General features: G+C 48.6%; 1 protein-coding gene across 2 annotated transcripts in view; it reads right to left on the bottom strand.

Annotated features, from left to right (window-relative positions):
• Positions 1-15,398, bottom strand: part of EPAS1 (endothelial PAS domain protein 1) — an 89,432-nt gene that overhangs the window by 6,996 nt on the left and 67,038 nt on the right. For both annotated transcript variants that reach the window (XM_060116638.1, XM_060116639.1), the window contains 5 exons: positions 9,621-9,727; positions 3,530-3,677; positions 2,664-2,878; positions 1,369-1,571; positions 706-816 (listed from right to left, as the gene is read on the bottom strand). In XM_060116638.1, coding sequence (XP_059972621.1) covers positions 706-816; positions 1,369-1,571; positions 2,664-2,878; positions 3,530-3,677; positions 9,621-9,727 — 784 coding nt within the window. The remainder of the gene's footprint in view (positions 1-705; positions 817-1,368; positions 1,572-2,663; positions 2,879-3,529; positions 3,678-9,620; positions 9,728-15,398) is intronic.

Here is a 15,398-nt window from a genome sequence, read left to right as displayed (position 1 = left end):
ATAGGAGTTCAGAGAAGAAAGTGCAGGGTAGAAATAGGGAAAGTTTTGCAGAACAAACTGAGGAGGCAAGGCAGAAATCCGGATGAGTAACCCAGACTAAGACAAATGGGGATGAATGATTTTCCTTTGGGTTTTGTGACCCACATACCCGTCCACGCACACCCTAGCCTGTTTACACAGGTTTTACAAGACGTTTGGCCTTATGTAATAAGTTTCTGAAAAGTTACGTGTAAATAAAAATTGGTCGTTCAGATGTCATTTTAAAATGCATTTAAAATAAGGTATTTCAAAGAATCCTAAAATGGAAATGTTTGTAAGGGGAATAATTGTTCCCTATGCTTACGAAAGTCGTATACATCTGGGTATGCTTTTTAAATGCAGGGATCCTTAAAGAAAGGTTCAGTTGTAGTTTTCGTTTTCATAAGCATTAAGAAATATCCAAGTTAGTAGGACATGATGTATCGAGAGTTAAAAGTAGACGAGCTGGCTCTGACACGGGTAAGCAGAGGGCAGAAGTGCGAGAAGCACACGACCACAGGCTCCGTTGCCCTGCACCTTCACCCAGTTAAGGGACTGTGGCCTTGGCCAAGCATTCCCACTAGTCTTTGCAACAAAGGGCTGAGGCTGCAAGAAGAGACTTCAGCCTTCACCACCAGCAGCTGGTAGGCCTGGCCCGCCACTCCAATCTTCCCCACGGCCACCTACCTGGGTGCTGCACTGGTCTTTCGCCTCTGTATCCATGGCAAAGAGCTTTTCGATTGCTTCAATCTTCAGATCATCCTCCAGAGATGGATAATAGTCTCCAGGGCTGCTGGGCTGGGGGCCAGGAAGGAAGGTGACCAAGTCAAGGCTACGGCACTGGTTTCCCCAGAAGTCCAAGGTAGAAGGAGAAATACGTTTCTGGACCCACAGATTCAACTCTATGCCTCGGAATAAGAATCTGTAAAGAAGCCACGCCCTAGGAGCTGTGTGTACCTCTCTGAATTCAGTCTCCTCGTCATAAAATGAGGCTGTCTTGAACAGCAAACAGGATAGAGGCATGGCTGGCCGGGCTCTGCAAACTGTGTGGCTCTGTGCCCCCAGCAGGATGCTTACTGCCCCGCATGGGGACTGAGCTCGGGGCTCACAGCTGTGTGCCACTCGGCCCCTGTCTTCAAGGACCTTATCACATAGATGGGGGGTGGGTACTGAGAGCAAGCGCACAGCTCTAATGCATGGCAAGTAAGTATCACAGCCCCCCTAGGGGGCTCCAGTATAACTGAGTAGGAGGAGGGCAGGACTTGGGTCTGGCCTGTCCACTCAGCCATCGGGTAGCAGCCAGAGGAGGAGCCCACCCTCTCCATGGCCTCAACCCCAGGGGGCGCTCACCGTGGAGCAGCTACTGCTGCTTCTGCTGCTGCTGGCGGCACTGGGGGTGGTGCTCCCAGGGGCGGCTGCCTGGGGCACGGTGAAGGCGGGCAGGCTCCCGGCCTCAGTGTGGGCGCCGTGGCTCCTGGGCTCTCCGGCCCACTGCTGGCCTGGCGGCAGGATGGCCTTGCCGTAGGCTGAGGACTCCTCAAAGTTCTGGCTCCCTGTGGAGACAAGGGCCTGGCTTGGTTCGCACCCCCAACTGCTGGGCTCACCCCAGGGCAGAGGAAGCATGAAGGATGCACAAGTGATCCTAAACGTGCCTGCGGCGTGCCTGGGGCTCGGCCCTCTGTGTGCTGAGGCTTCGCTGGGACAAAGGGGCCTTCAACTGGGGTTCAACGTACAGACTCCCTTTAATGGGAACACCCTCCTGGAGCCTTTAATTTTCAGAGACTAAATGTATTAGGAGCCACTCTTCCCTGAAGGGCAATCCAGAACGTAGAGGAGGAGGTTATGAAAACTGGGCAATTTGCCTCATTACTGCCACGAAACTGGGAAGCTGCGTGACTCCTTGTCCCAGGGCTGCTCTCTGTGATTCTCTGAGATCACTGTTCCCCGGTGGCCTCTCACAACACACCTAACGGGGCTGAGCCAGTCCAGAGCAAGCACAGGGAGGTGTAGCTGTTCCTTGAGCAGCCACAGCAAGGCTGGGGGGTGACTGTGGGTTGCAACATGGGGAAGAAGGGGCTTCCCGCCTTCAGAGCACGGGGCAAGAGCCACCGACTCCGCTGGGGCCACCAGGGCTCGCATCCCCTTGGGACAGGCAAACGTTTAAAGAAGTGCATTCGAGGGCTTACTCCCGGGCCTGAATCTTTTCTCCATCCATGTTTCTGGAAGGATTTCTCCCAACATTATTTCAACATTATTTCATTATTTTAGGCCTCTGCCTAAACAAGCAATCTGTCCTTCAAGGCTCAGGTGGAGATCTGCCCACCCTGTGGAAAGATGCCCGTGGCCTCAGAGCAGATCCCTCGCTGCCCCACTCTCTCGTCTCAGGCTCCCCCCTCCCCACGGTGGAGAATCTACCAAAACGCCTTTCCCCCGACCCCGCTCAGCGCTTTACGAGGTCAGAAAGAGGACGGTCTTATGCTGCGGGGAGTGCACATGCCCAGCATAGGGTCTGGCCACCAACGGATGATCAGCAAGACTTGGGGAAGGCACGTGGCAGCTCTGCTTAAGGAAAAGCTGTGGCCAGGGAGGCCTCCCCCCACCCCAGGAGGGTTCGACAGGCCCTGGCTCAGCTAAGAAGCACCCACCGAAATCCAGAGAAATGATGGCATCTCCTGCGGTGGGTGCGAGCTGGGCCAGCTCCTCGGGCTCTTCCTTCAGCTTGGTGAACAGGAAGTTGCTCTTCTCAGACACAGCCACCTTGCCACTGTTGTCAAAGATGCTATTCATGGTCATCAGGTGCGGCTTGAACGGGGACTCCGTCTGGTCCATGGAGAACACCACGTCGTTCTTCTCTATCTCACTGGTGGGACAAGAGCGAGCTTCAGACCGTCCACACTTGCCAGCAAAACCCTTTTACTCTCCAGACACGTGGAAGTCCTGATAGCTAAGCCTCTCAGACAAAAACACGGGTATGGACAGTGGGTTGGCATTCCGTAAAGAACCGTGCACTGGAAGTTTGGAGTCGTGGAGCTAGCGACGCGGAGAGCACCCGCTGAGTATGTATCTGTCTTGGATGCTGTGTTAATAGTGTACGTGGGCTGCGTGGTATGCATGAGACTTGAAGGCTTTTGCTTTTGTTGCACCCCAGCAATGACTTTCTCTAGCTTTCTTCCCAGGTGCTACCGAGCAGAGGTGTTACATCTTCTCCCAAAAAGTAACCGTGGTTTTCTTCCCTTGGTTCCCATTCAGAAAGCACTTAAGTGACGACTGTGTTCTAGCTGCCTCCCCACGTGGGTCAGAGGCATGACAGATGACAGACAGAGGGGGAAGGGGCAGAAAAAGCCTGTAAAGGGGAAATCCCAGTGTTCTACCGTCCCCAGGACGCCCACTGCAAAAGAGCTCGCCGATGTGGTGCCGGGTTCTGAAAGGCTCGGCATTCCTGGGCTGTGTCCTCAGTCTCGGGAGCACCCTGCACCCCAGCCTGTGCCCCCCCCGGCCCTCACAGGCTCACCTCAGGACGTAGTTCACACACATGATGCACTGGGGCTGCAGGTTGCGAGGGTTGTAGATGACCGTCCCCTGAGTCTCCAGCCACACGTAGCCCCCGTGCTTCGCAAGCATCCGGTACTGGCCACTCACCACCTGACCCTTGGTGCACACTAGGGGAGGAGAAATGGGGCCTGAGGTCAGGAGGTGGGGGAGGGAGACCCCATGGGGAGGGCAGCATGCAGGGGAAAGATGGGGGAGAATGAGCTGGATGGGAGCTTAGAGCATCTCGCCCAACTCTTCCTGTTAAACATGAGGAAAGTAACCAGAGAGGTTAACTGACTTCCCTAGGCTGGCTGTGAGGGAGTGGCCACCGCCAAGCCCTTGACAAGCTGGCTCACCCCTGGCTCAGCTGGGAGCAGAAACCAAGAGCAGCACCTGCCCTTCCTCCCCCCCCCCAAGGTCAACGAGAGGAAGCCTCCCCACGGGGTGCCCTCTGGATCCAAATGGGCACGCAGGGAACGGGCGAGCCTCCTCTGCCTCACACTACAGGCGGCAGGGTGCTTCCAAGCAGCGTGGAGAACGCCTGTCCTCGGGCAGCCACTGGTAGCAGGCCCACCATCGGTACTCTGCTTGTGAATAAAAGCAGTTTAAAGAAACCCCCAGATATCCTCGATTGTTCCAGGCCATCCGTCAGACCTGCCGCCTTTGGGGCCACAGCAAGTTTGTGACCCACAGCAAAGGCAGCAGCAAGCCCCCCGCCAGCCTCTACACACAGCCTCGTCCAAGCCCTGGTAAGTCCTCCCAGCTGCCCAGCTAGGCTGCCTGCGTATGACTTCTTTCCTCTTCCAGAATGCTCTAAATGTTCATTTAACATTTGTTTTACTCTATAAAAACATCGGGGAAAGGGCCCTGCATCCCAGATTGTCCTCTTCCCCAGTCCAGAATGCTCTATCTGCTCCCACTAAAAAAAGAATCAAGTCCCTTTAAATGAAAGTTTACTAATGTTAGGATTTCTGATAGCTTTCTGAACTGCCCATTTACTTTCTTTCTTGGGAATTCATTCTTCTGAATCCCAGTCTCAGAAACCCCCAAATCACAGAGAAAGAAGCATGCTGGCAGGATGAGGAAATCTTGGTTTCGGTTTTCCTCATCTGCAAAATGGGGTATTGATAATAATAACAGTAATGATAATAATTATTAGTACCCAGTGTCCCAGAGCTGTTTGTACTGAGGACCAAGTCTGCCTGGTTTATCAGGTACAAAAATGTGGCTGACGTCACTGACAAATGCTGTATTAGGAAAAGCCCCTCTGCCCCAAAGTTACTAACATGTACAGTGCCCAGGCCCTGTCACGTCTACAGGACACGTCTGTAGGTAATGTCACAAGGGGCCCTGTGGGAGAACATGCAGACTCTCTGTAAACGTCACAAACCTCCCTACTTTTCCGTGTAGGCTCAGGAATCACTCCCCATTCACCACACTGTGTGGTTGAGGAATGCAGCTCAGTTCGTACTAACCATGCTTGTAATCCTTCACATTTATGTTTTTCTTGGCACATTTCCTCCTGTTCAGAAATTAACAAGCACCTCCAAGCTACAGGAAGCACTATAACCATACTACACATAACTTACATGTGTATCGTGCTTTGCAGGTTTCAAAACCATCTCGTAAGATAAATTCATTTCTGCAAAGGAATTGGAACAGTGCCTGGCACACAAAGCATCCACAGGATTAGTGTTAGCCTCACCTCGTTCACTGTACAGTGACACCACGAGGTATCTATTATTATTCCTGTTTTCCATCTGAAGAAACAGGCTTAGAGTGATTTGCTGAAAGGCCCCCTCAGTGGAAACAGTCCACAGGCTTATAGTCCAAATTAAAGGGTCCTAAGTCTTTTTGGCTTTGTTTGCATTTAAAAAAAGTCAACTTTGGTGAGGTTTAATTTACCTTCAGTAAAAAATGCACCCATTTTAAGCACAGATCAATGAGTTTTGCCGACTGTACAGACCCTTGTAACAGTCACCACAATCAAAGGTATAGAACTTTCCATCATCCAACCTCCCAAATTTCTTATACCTCTTGACAGTCAATCCCCATTGCCACCCCTGGTCCCAGGCAGCCACTGATCTGTTTTCTGTCACTATACATAGAAATGATCTTCTCTCCATTCACACGTAAGCGGGATCATACAAGAGCTCTTTCGTGTCTGCCTTCTTTTCACCCAGCATGTTTCCCAGAGCCCTCATGTTGTTGTAGGTATTCCTGGTTTGCTTTTCATTGCTAAGTAATATTCCGCTGCATGGAGATACCATAACTAATTTATCCATTCACCTGTCAGTGGATGTTTGCATTGTTTTCAGTTTTGGGTTATAATGAATAAAGGTGCTAAAAACATTTGTGTACAAATCTTTGTATGGACATACAGTGTGAGTGCAGCTAGGGGTGCAATGGCTGGGTCATAGGGTAAGTACATGTTTCCTTTATAAGATACGGCCAAGTTATTTTCCAAAGTGGTCATATCATCACTGTCTAATCTTTTTAATAAAATCCTGTGCTGTAGGGAATACAGACACCATCTTTTTTTAACATGAGGGAACTAAGGCCAGAGGGATTGTGACCTGCTTTACATCACACAGGACAACAGTCTGGGTTACTCGACAGCCTGTGGCCCGCAGTACAGTGCCCTCCTACTACATGCCCCCGGGCGACACTTCACTAGGAAGACTGAATTGGTGGTTGCTGCTGTCCTGAACCATCAATGGACCCTTTGGCCAAAGAAATAACTCTGTCCTCCCTCATCTCCCTTTATCTACCCCACTGAGGCTCCCATGCCCGAGAGACATGATTCTTGCACAATTTCAAGTGCCTGGAGTTAACTTATTCATTAACTTATTAACTTATTCTTAATGCAGACAAGATTCAGGGATCTTATTCTTTTTGATTAAACAGTGCAGTGAGCAAAGGTTTTTAACTGCATTTCTAGCGACTGCAGGCGAGGGCCTGCTCTGTCAGTAGAATATAATTACGCCAGCTTTCTAATCATCTGCTCATTAATGCCAGCCTGGGTGAGGGGCCTGCTACTTGGTAGATAGGCTTTTTATGGCCTTTAATCTTGTTTTCCTAAGAGCACATAATGTCCTCACACAACAAAGAGAAACCAACCCCCCTTCCCCCAAACCCTTACCTTCTGAGGGTAACAATGTATAAATTACTAACCCATTTGGAAATGATGGCTTTCAATTATTTAAATTTGGTTTGAGGTCTGAGCTTCCCCAGTAATTTCAACGGTAAACCTTCACAGGCTAAGACACACATACGAGCATAAATTCGGGATGCTGGTGTGTAAACCTGGATGAGCCTCAAGCCTGGGCCTCCAATTATTCCACAGTATGAGTGTGGGTCTGTGGTGCAACTTTATCAGCATAAACCCAACAAGAAAGACAGAGGGAGAGAGGGGGAGAGGGGGAGAGAGGGGGAGAGGGAGAGAGTGAGAGTGAGTGTGAGAGTGAGAGAGAGAGGGAGAGAGGGAGAGAGGGGGGAGGGGGAGAGGGGGAGAGAAGGGGAGAGAGGGAGAGAGCGAGAGGGAGTGTGTGGGGGGAGAGGGAGAGGGGGGAGAGAGAGAGAGGGAGGGAGGGGGAGGGAGGGAGGGAGAGGGAGGGGGGGGAGAGAGAGAGAGAGAGAGAGATTGAGATTGAGATTGAGAAAGACTGAGAGAGAAAAAAAAGAGAGGGAAAGAGAAACAGAAATAGATGCTTCTGTTTAGCTGGCATTAACCCAATTTCCACCCCATGAAGATCTCCCTTTGCTGGATTCAGGCTGGCTGAGTAGAGGCCTCTGAGCTCAGAGCTGCTTTACTTGGCTCCATCAGGGGAAGAAGGGAACCTGTGATTTCCATTTGGGTTGTGAATTACCTTTATGTGTGCCTAATGCTTAAAACCACAGATTCAATAAATCTGCACCATATTTCCCCTGGATGCAGCAGAAAACTAATATGACAATTTTTTACCCCAGCTCTGTTTTAAGGATCAAAGATTTTCTAAGAGAAGGAAAAAAAATCATTTTCATAGGCCTAGTGAGAAGCCATCATTTTTGTTCTCTTTGACAATAGTTTCCTCTACTTTCCCACCCCAGAAGGTAAAGTACAATACTGTCCTGCAAGAATTTCCAGAAACTTTTGCTATTGTCCTCTACTCTGACTCACCCTTGGCTGAGAAGGAAGGCTAGGCTTTTCCCCAGTTTTACATCTAAAGGAGGGAAGCCCCAGAAAGCCAGGCACTGGGAATCAGTGGGTAAGCTGGGCCAGAGCCAGGTCCCTGAGTCCCAGTACCAGGATGACTTTGGGAGCTGAAACCACCATGGGCCAGAAAAGCATGGGGAGTCCCAGAGCGGAGGCTGGAGCCACATCCTACAGTTTCAAAGCTGGGGCAGGCTAGAGCTGGGCCACACCCATGGGCACACAAAAGTACCTCCACCTCCCTCCCGCATCCCTGGGTCCCCGAATGGGGAAGCTGGATTGTTTGTTTTTTTTGCTGGAGAACACAATGAGAAACTTCTTTGAGATATCATTAGGGGCCCTGTTGCACTGTTGGATCAAACCCAAAAGCCATGAGGACGAAGCAAAGAAACCAATTAGAAAGAGAAGATCTCATTCCTTAAGAGAATATTAACTGTGCTTCTATACAGCTTATGGCCTGCTGATCTGAACTTCAGGTGTCCTAACCTTGGGATAGATGGATGGACGGATTTAGGAACAACGGACAAATAACTGCACTTCCATTTTCTTCATTGCCATTCCAAGGCCACAGCTAATCCTTGGAGTCCAAGACCAAAAGGGCCACTGGGAATCTTCTCAGACTTACCCATTTTAAATCCTTCTGTAATCCTCTCAGCACCCTGATCTGCACTGGGGGCACTTATTTTGAAGCATTCTTTCCCAAATATGTTTTTTTTTTTTGCCCTTGGGTGTGTCATTCATTTAGTGCCTGTACTGTACCAAACACTATGCTAGATACTGAGGCGGAAGGTATGAACCACCGTGCTCCCACGGAGCCCAAAGCCCTCCTTCTTACGCAGAAATGAGATCCCTTAGGGCAGGGATCAATCCTATCAATTTCTTTTTCCCCCAGTAGGCCAGGTATAGGCTTATAAACCCATAGTCCTTGCATGTTGATGGGCTGTATGGATTCAAGAAAATTGTCTTGGATCACCTGCAAATGGGAAGCCTTAATTGGGAACACAGTCAACTGAAATGCACTAGAACTGCCCTGTCCAGTATGGTAGCCACTAGTCAAGTGTGGCTACTTTAATTAAAACTAAATTTAAAAAATTCAGTTCCTCAGTTGCACTAGACATATTTAATATACAGCATAGGTCACCTATGGACTATGCAGATGAAGAACATTTCCATTGTAGAAAGTTCTATTGGACAGCCCTGTTTTAGAATCCTTTCATAATTCAGGTTTTCTTTCAAGCTGCAAGGCACAATTTCCACATGCCATTACTGGGTTGCCTGGACAGCCTTCCCCAGCTGTGTTCTCTTGATTCAGCAAGCAAGCTCTTGGAAAACCAGGGCTCGCCTCAACACGTCTATTAGGTTGGTATCGTGCAACCTCTACCTCTGTTTAGACCAATGCTCTCCCATCCTTCAAGGTCCAACTCAAGTGCCCTGTCTTCTCTTTTCCTGAACTCTCCCAGCCCTCTTCTTTGAATGGATGTACATGTTTCTATAGCGCATAACTCAAGTTGATTACATGCTGTCTTGTATTACACTCTACGGGGCTGTTGCATAGGTTAAGCAGGCTGCGAACTGCATAAGTGTGCTCAGTGAGGTGGTAAGTAGGGACTGAGATTCAGCCCACCTTCCACTCTCCAGGCTGTATGCCTTGGTGTGTTTGTGTGTCCCCTACCAAAAGTGCCCTTTTCCTAATTTGCATGAGCATGTCACACAGGATGGTGGCAGCCTTGGTTCTCTAACCATCCTGAGGGCATGAGTCTTGTCTGCCACACGAGATGATGGCTCTGTGAAGGAAGCGACTGGATCTTCTCCTTTCTCACCAGTCACACCGCACTCAAGGCCAGATTCCACAGACATATAGGGCATTCCTGGAACTTACAGTTCTGGTGACTTTTGGTCATGTTCTCTGAGTCCAGTGCATGGTAGAACTCGTAGGCTGAGCGGCCAAGCAGCTCTTCAGGGTGGTAACCAACCAGTTCTGTGATTCTAAATTTTTTTTTAAAAAAGCAAGGGGGAAGAGAAAGACCACATGAATATGAGCAGGGGCTCAAGGACCTACATGTAGAAGGTAATTCAAATGCACACATTCAATGAAACACACTCCCAACATCCCGGTCGTACCATTCATCCAAGCAAACAACAACAACAACAACAAACATGGTGGTCAACCTGCAACTGTGGGTCTACCGAACCTCCACTCTTCCTGCCCTTCCTGGATTGTGTCTGGGGAGGAAGGAAAAGCACCTGTTCAGGGGCTCCCTACCTCCCACCCCCAAACAGACACATGTGCCTTGCTCCAGTGACCACTGGAAGGGGCTCTCATTGCCCCCTACCCACAGTTTTTGCAGACAAGGGAGCAGAGATGCAGAGAGGGTAGACAGTTTGCTTGATGTCTACACAAGTGTCCGGGGACAGAGCAAGAACAAAAATGGGAACATCCTGACTATTCCAGCTTATTCTAGCAGAGGGCGATATAAATGAAAAGTGAAAATTATGTGGTCCCAAGTTGGGAAAAGCATGGAGGTGGCCTCTGCATGTGTGTTAGCCACGGATTGAGGAGGGACCCAGGCAGGTAGAGCCCTGTCTGCGCTTAAACCTTCTCCCCTCGGGTCGTGCCTGGTGACCTCAGATACCTCCTAGACGTCAGGTTTGCCTTCATGGGTTCTACTTGCTCTTTCTATCTCAAGGAAAGGAGGGAGGGCAGGAGGTGCCGAGAGGAACAGATACAAAATCATAGTCCTAGAAATGTGCCTCTTCGTTACACTCTGATAAATAGGCAGCTTCCGTGTAGGGTGTCTGCCTTAGATAGGAAGTGGGCAGAGAAAAGGCAAATGTGGAGAACCGTGAAGAATCAACTCTCTGAGGACCCTCTGCTCTGTGCTGGAATCATTAAAATAAACAAAGCCCTGCCCAAGAACCACCAGATTAACTGCTTTCCCACGTCATACCTAAACATTATTTCTCATCATCTTTGTTCTCTCACGTTTTTTCTCACCGGCTCACTGTCTTGTTTACTTAGCCTATCACGAGCGAGAAGTGGTGCTATACCCTCACCATTACAAGCTCTATTTTGGAATACATGACTCCGGGGGCACAGCCCTGTCACCTGTCCACGCTGGAGAGGAACAGTGTGGAGAGGAAAGCAGACGCCGTGGCTCCTTGGTCTCCTGTCTCTGCTCTTCTCTCCCGCTCCATACGGGTTTTGCACAGGTCAGACGAAATCATCCTAAAATATTATTTCCATTCTGTCACCCCTCTACGTAAGCATCCCCAGCTTACCTAGGACCAACCACATCCAGAGTAAATAAACTCCACCTAACTTCTAAGCCCCCAGGGTCTTGTCTCCATCTTCCAAGCAGTCTGATTTGCAGCTGATCGGCAGCGTGGCAGGTCCCCCCTCCCCGGTAGACCCCTCTCCTCGCAGTTCCCCCCTCTGGCAAACCCACGCTTGCCGCAGAGCCTTGAGGCCTTCTCTCCTCCGAGCCCTGATGATGACAGGGCCAGCTCGAGGTCTCGCCTTGGCCCTGGAGCTTTCTCCAGGTTCCCCTTCTCATCGAGTCCTAACAGGCAAACACAACGTCACAAGGAGTTATGTATGCTGCTCTCCACATCCTAGGCTGCCAAGCCCCGAGCTCAGGGACCACATTCTCCTTTGGCCTCTGCTACAACGGGTGCTCAGTAAATGCTAGAGTAGCCGACCAGTGGGCGGATAGTCTTTGGGGGCCTAAGGTATAATCAGAGCCCTGTCTAGCCCAGCACTGCTAAGGAACCTGGGCACTAATGGTCCACTTTTCTTCCTAGAGCATGGTCAGCTGTCTCAGTGCATGGTGATGCACACACACAGCCTTCAGCACAGCCCTCACGATGTTCAATCCATCCTTTCTCCATTCCGTAAGGTGTGTCTGGTGTTGAAGTGGGCAGAGAAGAGGCAAATTCTCTGCCTAGGTGAGACTTGGGGGTTAAAGCCTTTGTCAAACAACGGGCAACACAACAGAGCTGAGAAGCTTAGGTCTCAGTTGATTTAGCCCAGCGGAGGCTTCTCCAGTGAGATTCCAGCAGCTCGCCTGCACCAGCCAGTTGGTCTCAGACCAGGAGGATCTGTCCCCTCACTTGGCCCTGAGCAGAGAGGTCTCTGAACTCATCAGCAACAGACATGCTCCTCGGCAGCCTACCTCCAGGGCTGGCGTTCATGGCACCTTAGCCAAGGTGGAGATTCAGGGAGAACAAGGAGACGGCCGCACAGTGCTGGCCCGTCCTTTCCTATGCCCACGTAGCTTTTCTGATGGGTCCCATGCCTTTCAGCCTTCGCCTGGGAATGAGAATTGCACCGGTGGGCTGTGCTGACAACGGGCTGGCCATTTACAGGCTCACCCATGTGCCAGGTAAACTACTTCTGTTCCTGAACTAGGTCTAGAGTTTCCTAGAGACCCTCAAAAATGAGGCTGTTCTGGGAAAGATCTGAGTCTACTCCGTGAAGAGATCATACTTTCTTTCAAGATTAGAATCTTCTAAAATGCTCAAAGTAAATGTTTATTATAGTCAGCCTCAAATGCAATATTTCTTAATCTAATTAATGTACCATCCATCCAGAGGCACACAATGGGCATGTTTTGGAAGTGGACAAACAAACCTCGATTTCAGAATTACCAGCTCTCTTCCCAGTAGCAGCCTTCATTTATCTTGTCAACTAAAATAAATATTTAACGTCTCCTCCTTCATGCCTTTAAACAGACGACTATAAAAACTGGGAAATACACATACCCCAAACACAATTGAAGAACATTCGACTGGTCAGACTTCACAAAACCAGGAAACCCCAACTCAAAGCTAATGGTCGTTGCCCTCAATCTGCAGGCATGCCGACGCCAGCGGGGAGGCTAACGAACCCGGTTTGTTTATAGGGTTGGCCTCCACGGCACACAAGGGCCCTCCCTGCTCATTTCCCTCTGTCCCAGGGAAGCCTCGGGAGCTGGGCTGTGATAACACCATTTCATCTGCTCTCTTCACCAGGGGCAGGGGAACTATTTTTTTCTTTCTTTCTTTCATTCTAATTAAGGGGCCCTGACTCTCTGGAGAAAAAAAATAAAATCAGTTTGGAGTCACCCATAAATTTCAAAAGTCAACTCAGTAGTGCTGTTCTCTTTGTAAAGGGGAAGAACATATAAAAGGACAATTCAGTAGACTTCAGAAATGAGAAGCACAGAGGTCCCTGTTTAATAATAAAGTAGGAAAAGAACCAGCTCAAGGATGAGGTGAGGAGAGAAATGTAGACGTTGATAGGCAGCCCCAGGAGGCCGAGGCAGAAGGAAGAAAGAAACAAAGTAGAGCATGTAGAGGGGAAAACAAGGTGGTTACAATCTGAAGTTACTGTCGCCCCAAGGAAGTATGTGGGTCAGACAGCCGGGCCCTGGATTTCCGAGTCAGGTCTGCCTCACGGTGTAAGATGACGGTTACTGCTCGTCCATTGCTCTTTACCCTTAAAAATGCGGCGAGGCCCTTTTCGACATGGACTCCCTGTGGCTGAGCTCTAGGAAGAAATGGACTCTCCGGCGGGGCTGCAGTGTCAGTGCCGTACGGCCTCCTAGGCAGCAGGAATGCGGCGCAGGCCTCGGCCGGCTCCATCACGCGCCCGCCCACGAGGGACGAGGGACGAGGCAGCAAGCTCCCTACTTCACACGCCAAGCCTGGAGTCAGACAAGGTCTGGCTGCAGTTTTTAGCCCTGTTCCCTAGGAGTACAGGATTCACTCAGTAAACTAATCGTGGACGGTTAGAGAGCATTTAAACTATTTGAGAGGATAAAAGTTGTAAGTACTTCCTAACCACCTATTTGTTTTCCAAAGAACGCATTTGCTAATAAAACCATCCTTTTATTAAGGTCTGCTTTCTTTCGTTCCTGCCTTCTGGCAATGCCCTCTCCTAGGCAACACTTGACTCACCTCATTTTGGTTTCTGTATGTGCTTTTAGCTTTGAAACTGCATTCCCCCAATAATACCCAAACTATTCACTAACACAGAGTTCAATGACATTTGTTTTAATATATTTCTATCCAGATTTTCTTGGCTTTAAACAACAATACTTTTGCCTGGTGTTTTCCTCCAGTAGTACACGGTTAAGTGAATATCTATACAACCAGCTCCATAGTTAATGGATAATGAATTTCCACCCTATCAGTGTTACGTGTTACAGGTGGGGTGAATTTATTCATAGTATACATAGGAGTGTAGCCCTGGCTCAAGCCTGGACCGACCCTGAGTGCCACCAAATGCCACAGCTGCCTTGCATTACCTTGAAACCCACAAGCAAGAAGGGGAAATTTGCCTTGAATTGTAGCAGGAGAGAAGCAGATCATGCAGAGGAATAGTTTTTGAATTGTGAGGTATGTAATATTACAGTTTGAAATAAATTCCAAAGAGGATTTGTAAAGCTGCCTCTTCCAAGGAGTATTTCAAGCAGATGAGACAGGATGATATACAAGCATTTCTCATAAATATGTTCAAACTTTCTTAGGGCTGATTTCAGAACATCGTCGTTTGGAGGAGACACAGATGCACACGGAGAGCATTTCAAGCTTCTTCTAACTCAAGGATTTGAAGAAATATACTCTACCATCTTACATAAGATAGGTAAAGAAAGACTACTGTGTATGTCCGCAAAAATATTTAGAACACACTAAATATGAAACTAAAAATGACATGTAATATATCAGTCTGAAAGATCACTTTGAATTAAAGATGCCACCTATCCTCTAAAAAAAAGTAAAATAATTTGTTAAATGTATCTCAGTACACAATGAAAGTATATAATCTTTTACTATTAATTTGCCCGAAGTCAGCCTATTTTCTTCTCAGACTTTAATACTGTTGCTTTTCAGGTGTTTTGATGTGTGTGTGTTTTACAACTCATGGCTGTCTATAATTTTATTGACAGCCTCTTCACAGTCCTCAACTATCTCCTCACTTTTATCATCATCACTGTTGCCAACTTCTTCGTATAAAAAGAATTCATCACAGATTTGATCCACAGAATTTGAAATGCAGGCATCTTATCAAACTGTAACTCCTGATATTATTACATCCTACGCTGCCTTAACCCAATGACAAAACAGGGTTGCCCTCAAATTCTTTATCTGTAAAAATTACAGGACCCTCTTTGTTAATTTAACGTTTTTACTGTTATGGTAACTTTTCCCCCAGTGATACTTCTCTCATCCACATAATTTGCTTTTATAATTTATTTCTAACATACAGGAAGACTCATAAAACACACAAAATCACAGTGGGATTATATGCATTATAGATTTGCCCCACTCTGCCTGATGGCTTGGCTTCTTTCAGTTATTCTCTTTGTCCACTAGATGGCGCCTCCATGTGAATTTAAGAACCACCCCATTTTATTTTTTTTAATTTTAATTTTAATTTATTTTTTGGCTGCATTGGGTCTTCGTTGCTGCGTGCGGGCTTTCTCTAGTTGTGATGAGCGGGGGCTACTCTTTGCTGTGGTGCGCGGGCTTCTCATTGTGGTGGCTTCTCTTGTGGAGCATGGGCTCTAGGCGCACAGGCTTCAGTAGTTGCAGCATGCGGGCTCAGTAGTTGCAGCACACGGGCCCTAGAGCGTGCGGGCTTCAGTAGTTGCGGCGCATGGGCTCAGTAGTTGCG

The sequence above is a fragment of the Mesoplodon densirostris genome, chromosome 14 (genome assembly GCF_025265405.1).
Source record: "Mesoplodon densirostris isolate mMesDen1 chromosome 14, mMesDen1 primary haplotype, whole genome shotgun sequence".
In the NCBI taxonomy this organism is placed as follows: domain Eukaryota; kingdom Metazoa; phylum Chordata; class Mammalia; order Artiodactyla; family Ziphiidae; genus Mesoplodon; species Mesoplodon densirostris.
This window is presented reverse-complemented; position numbering and strand designations above follow the sequence as displayed.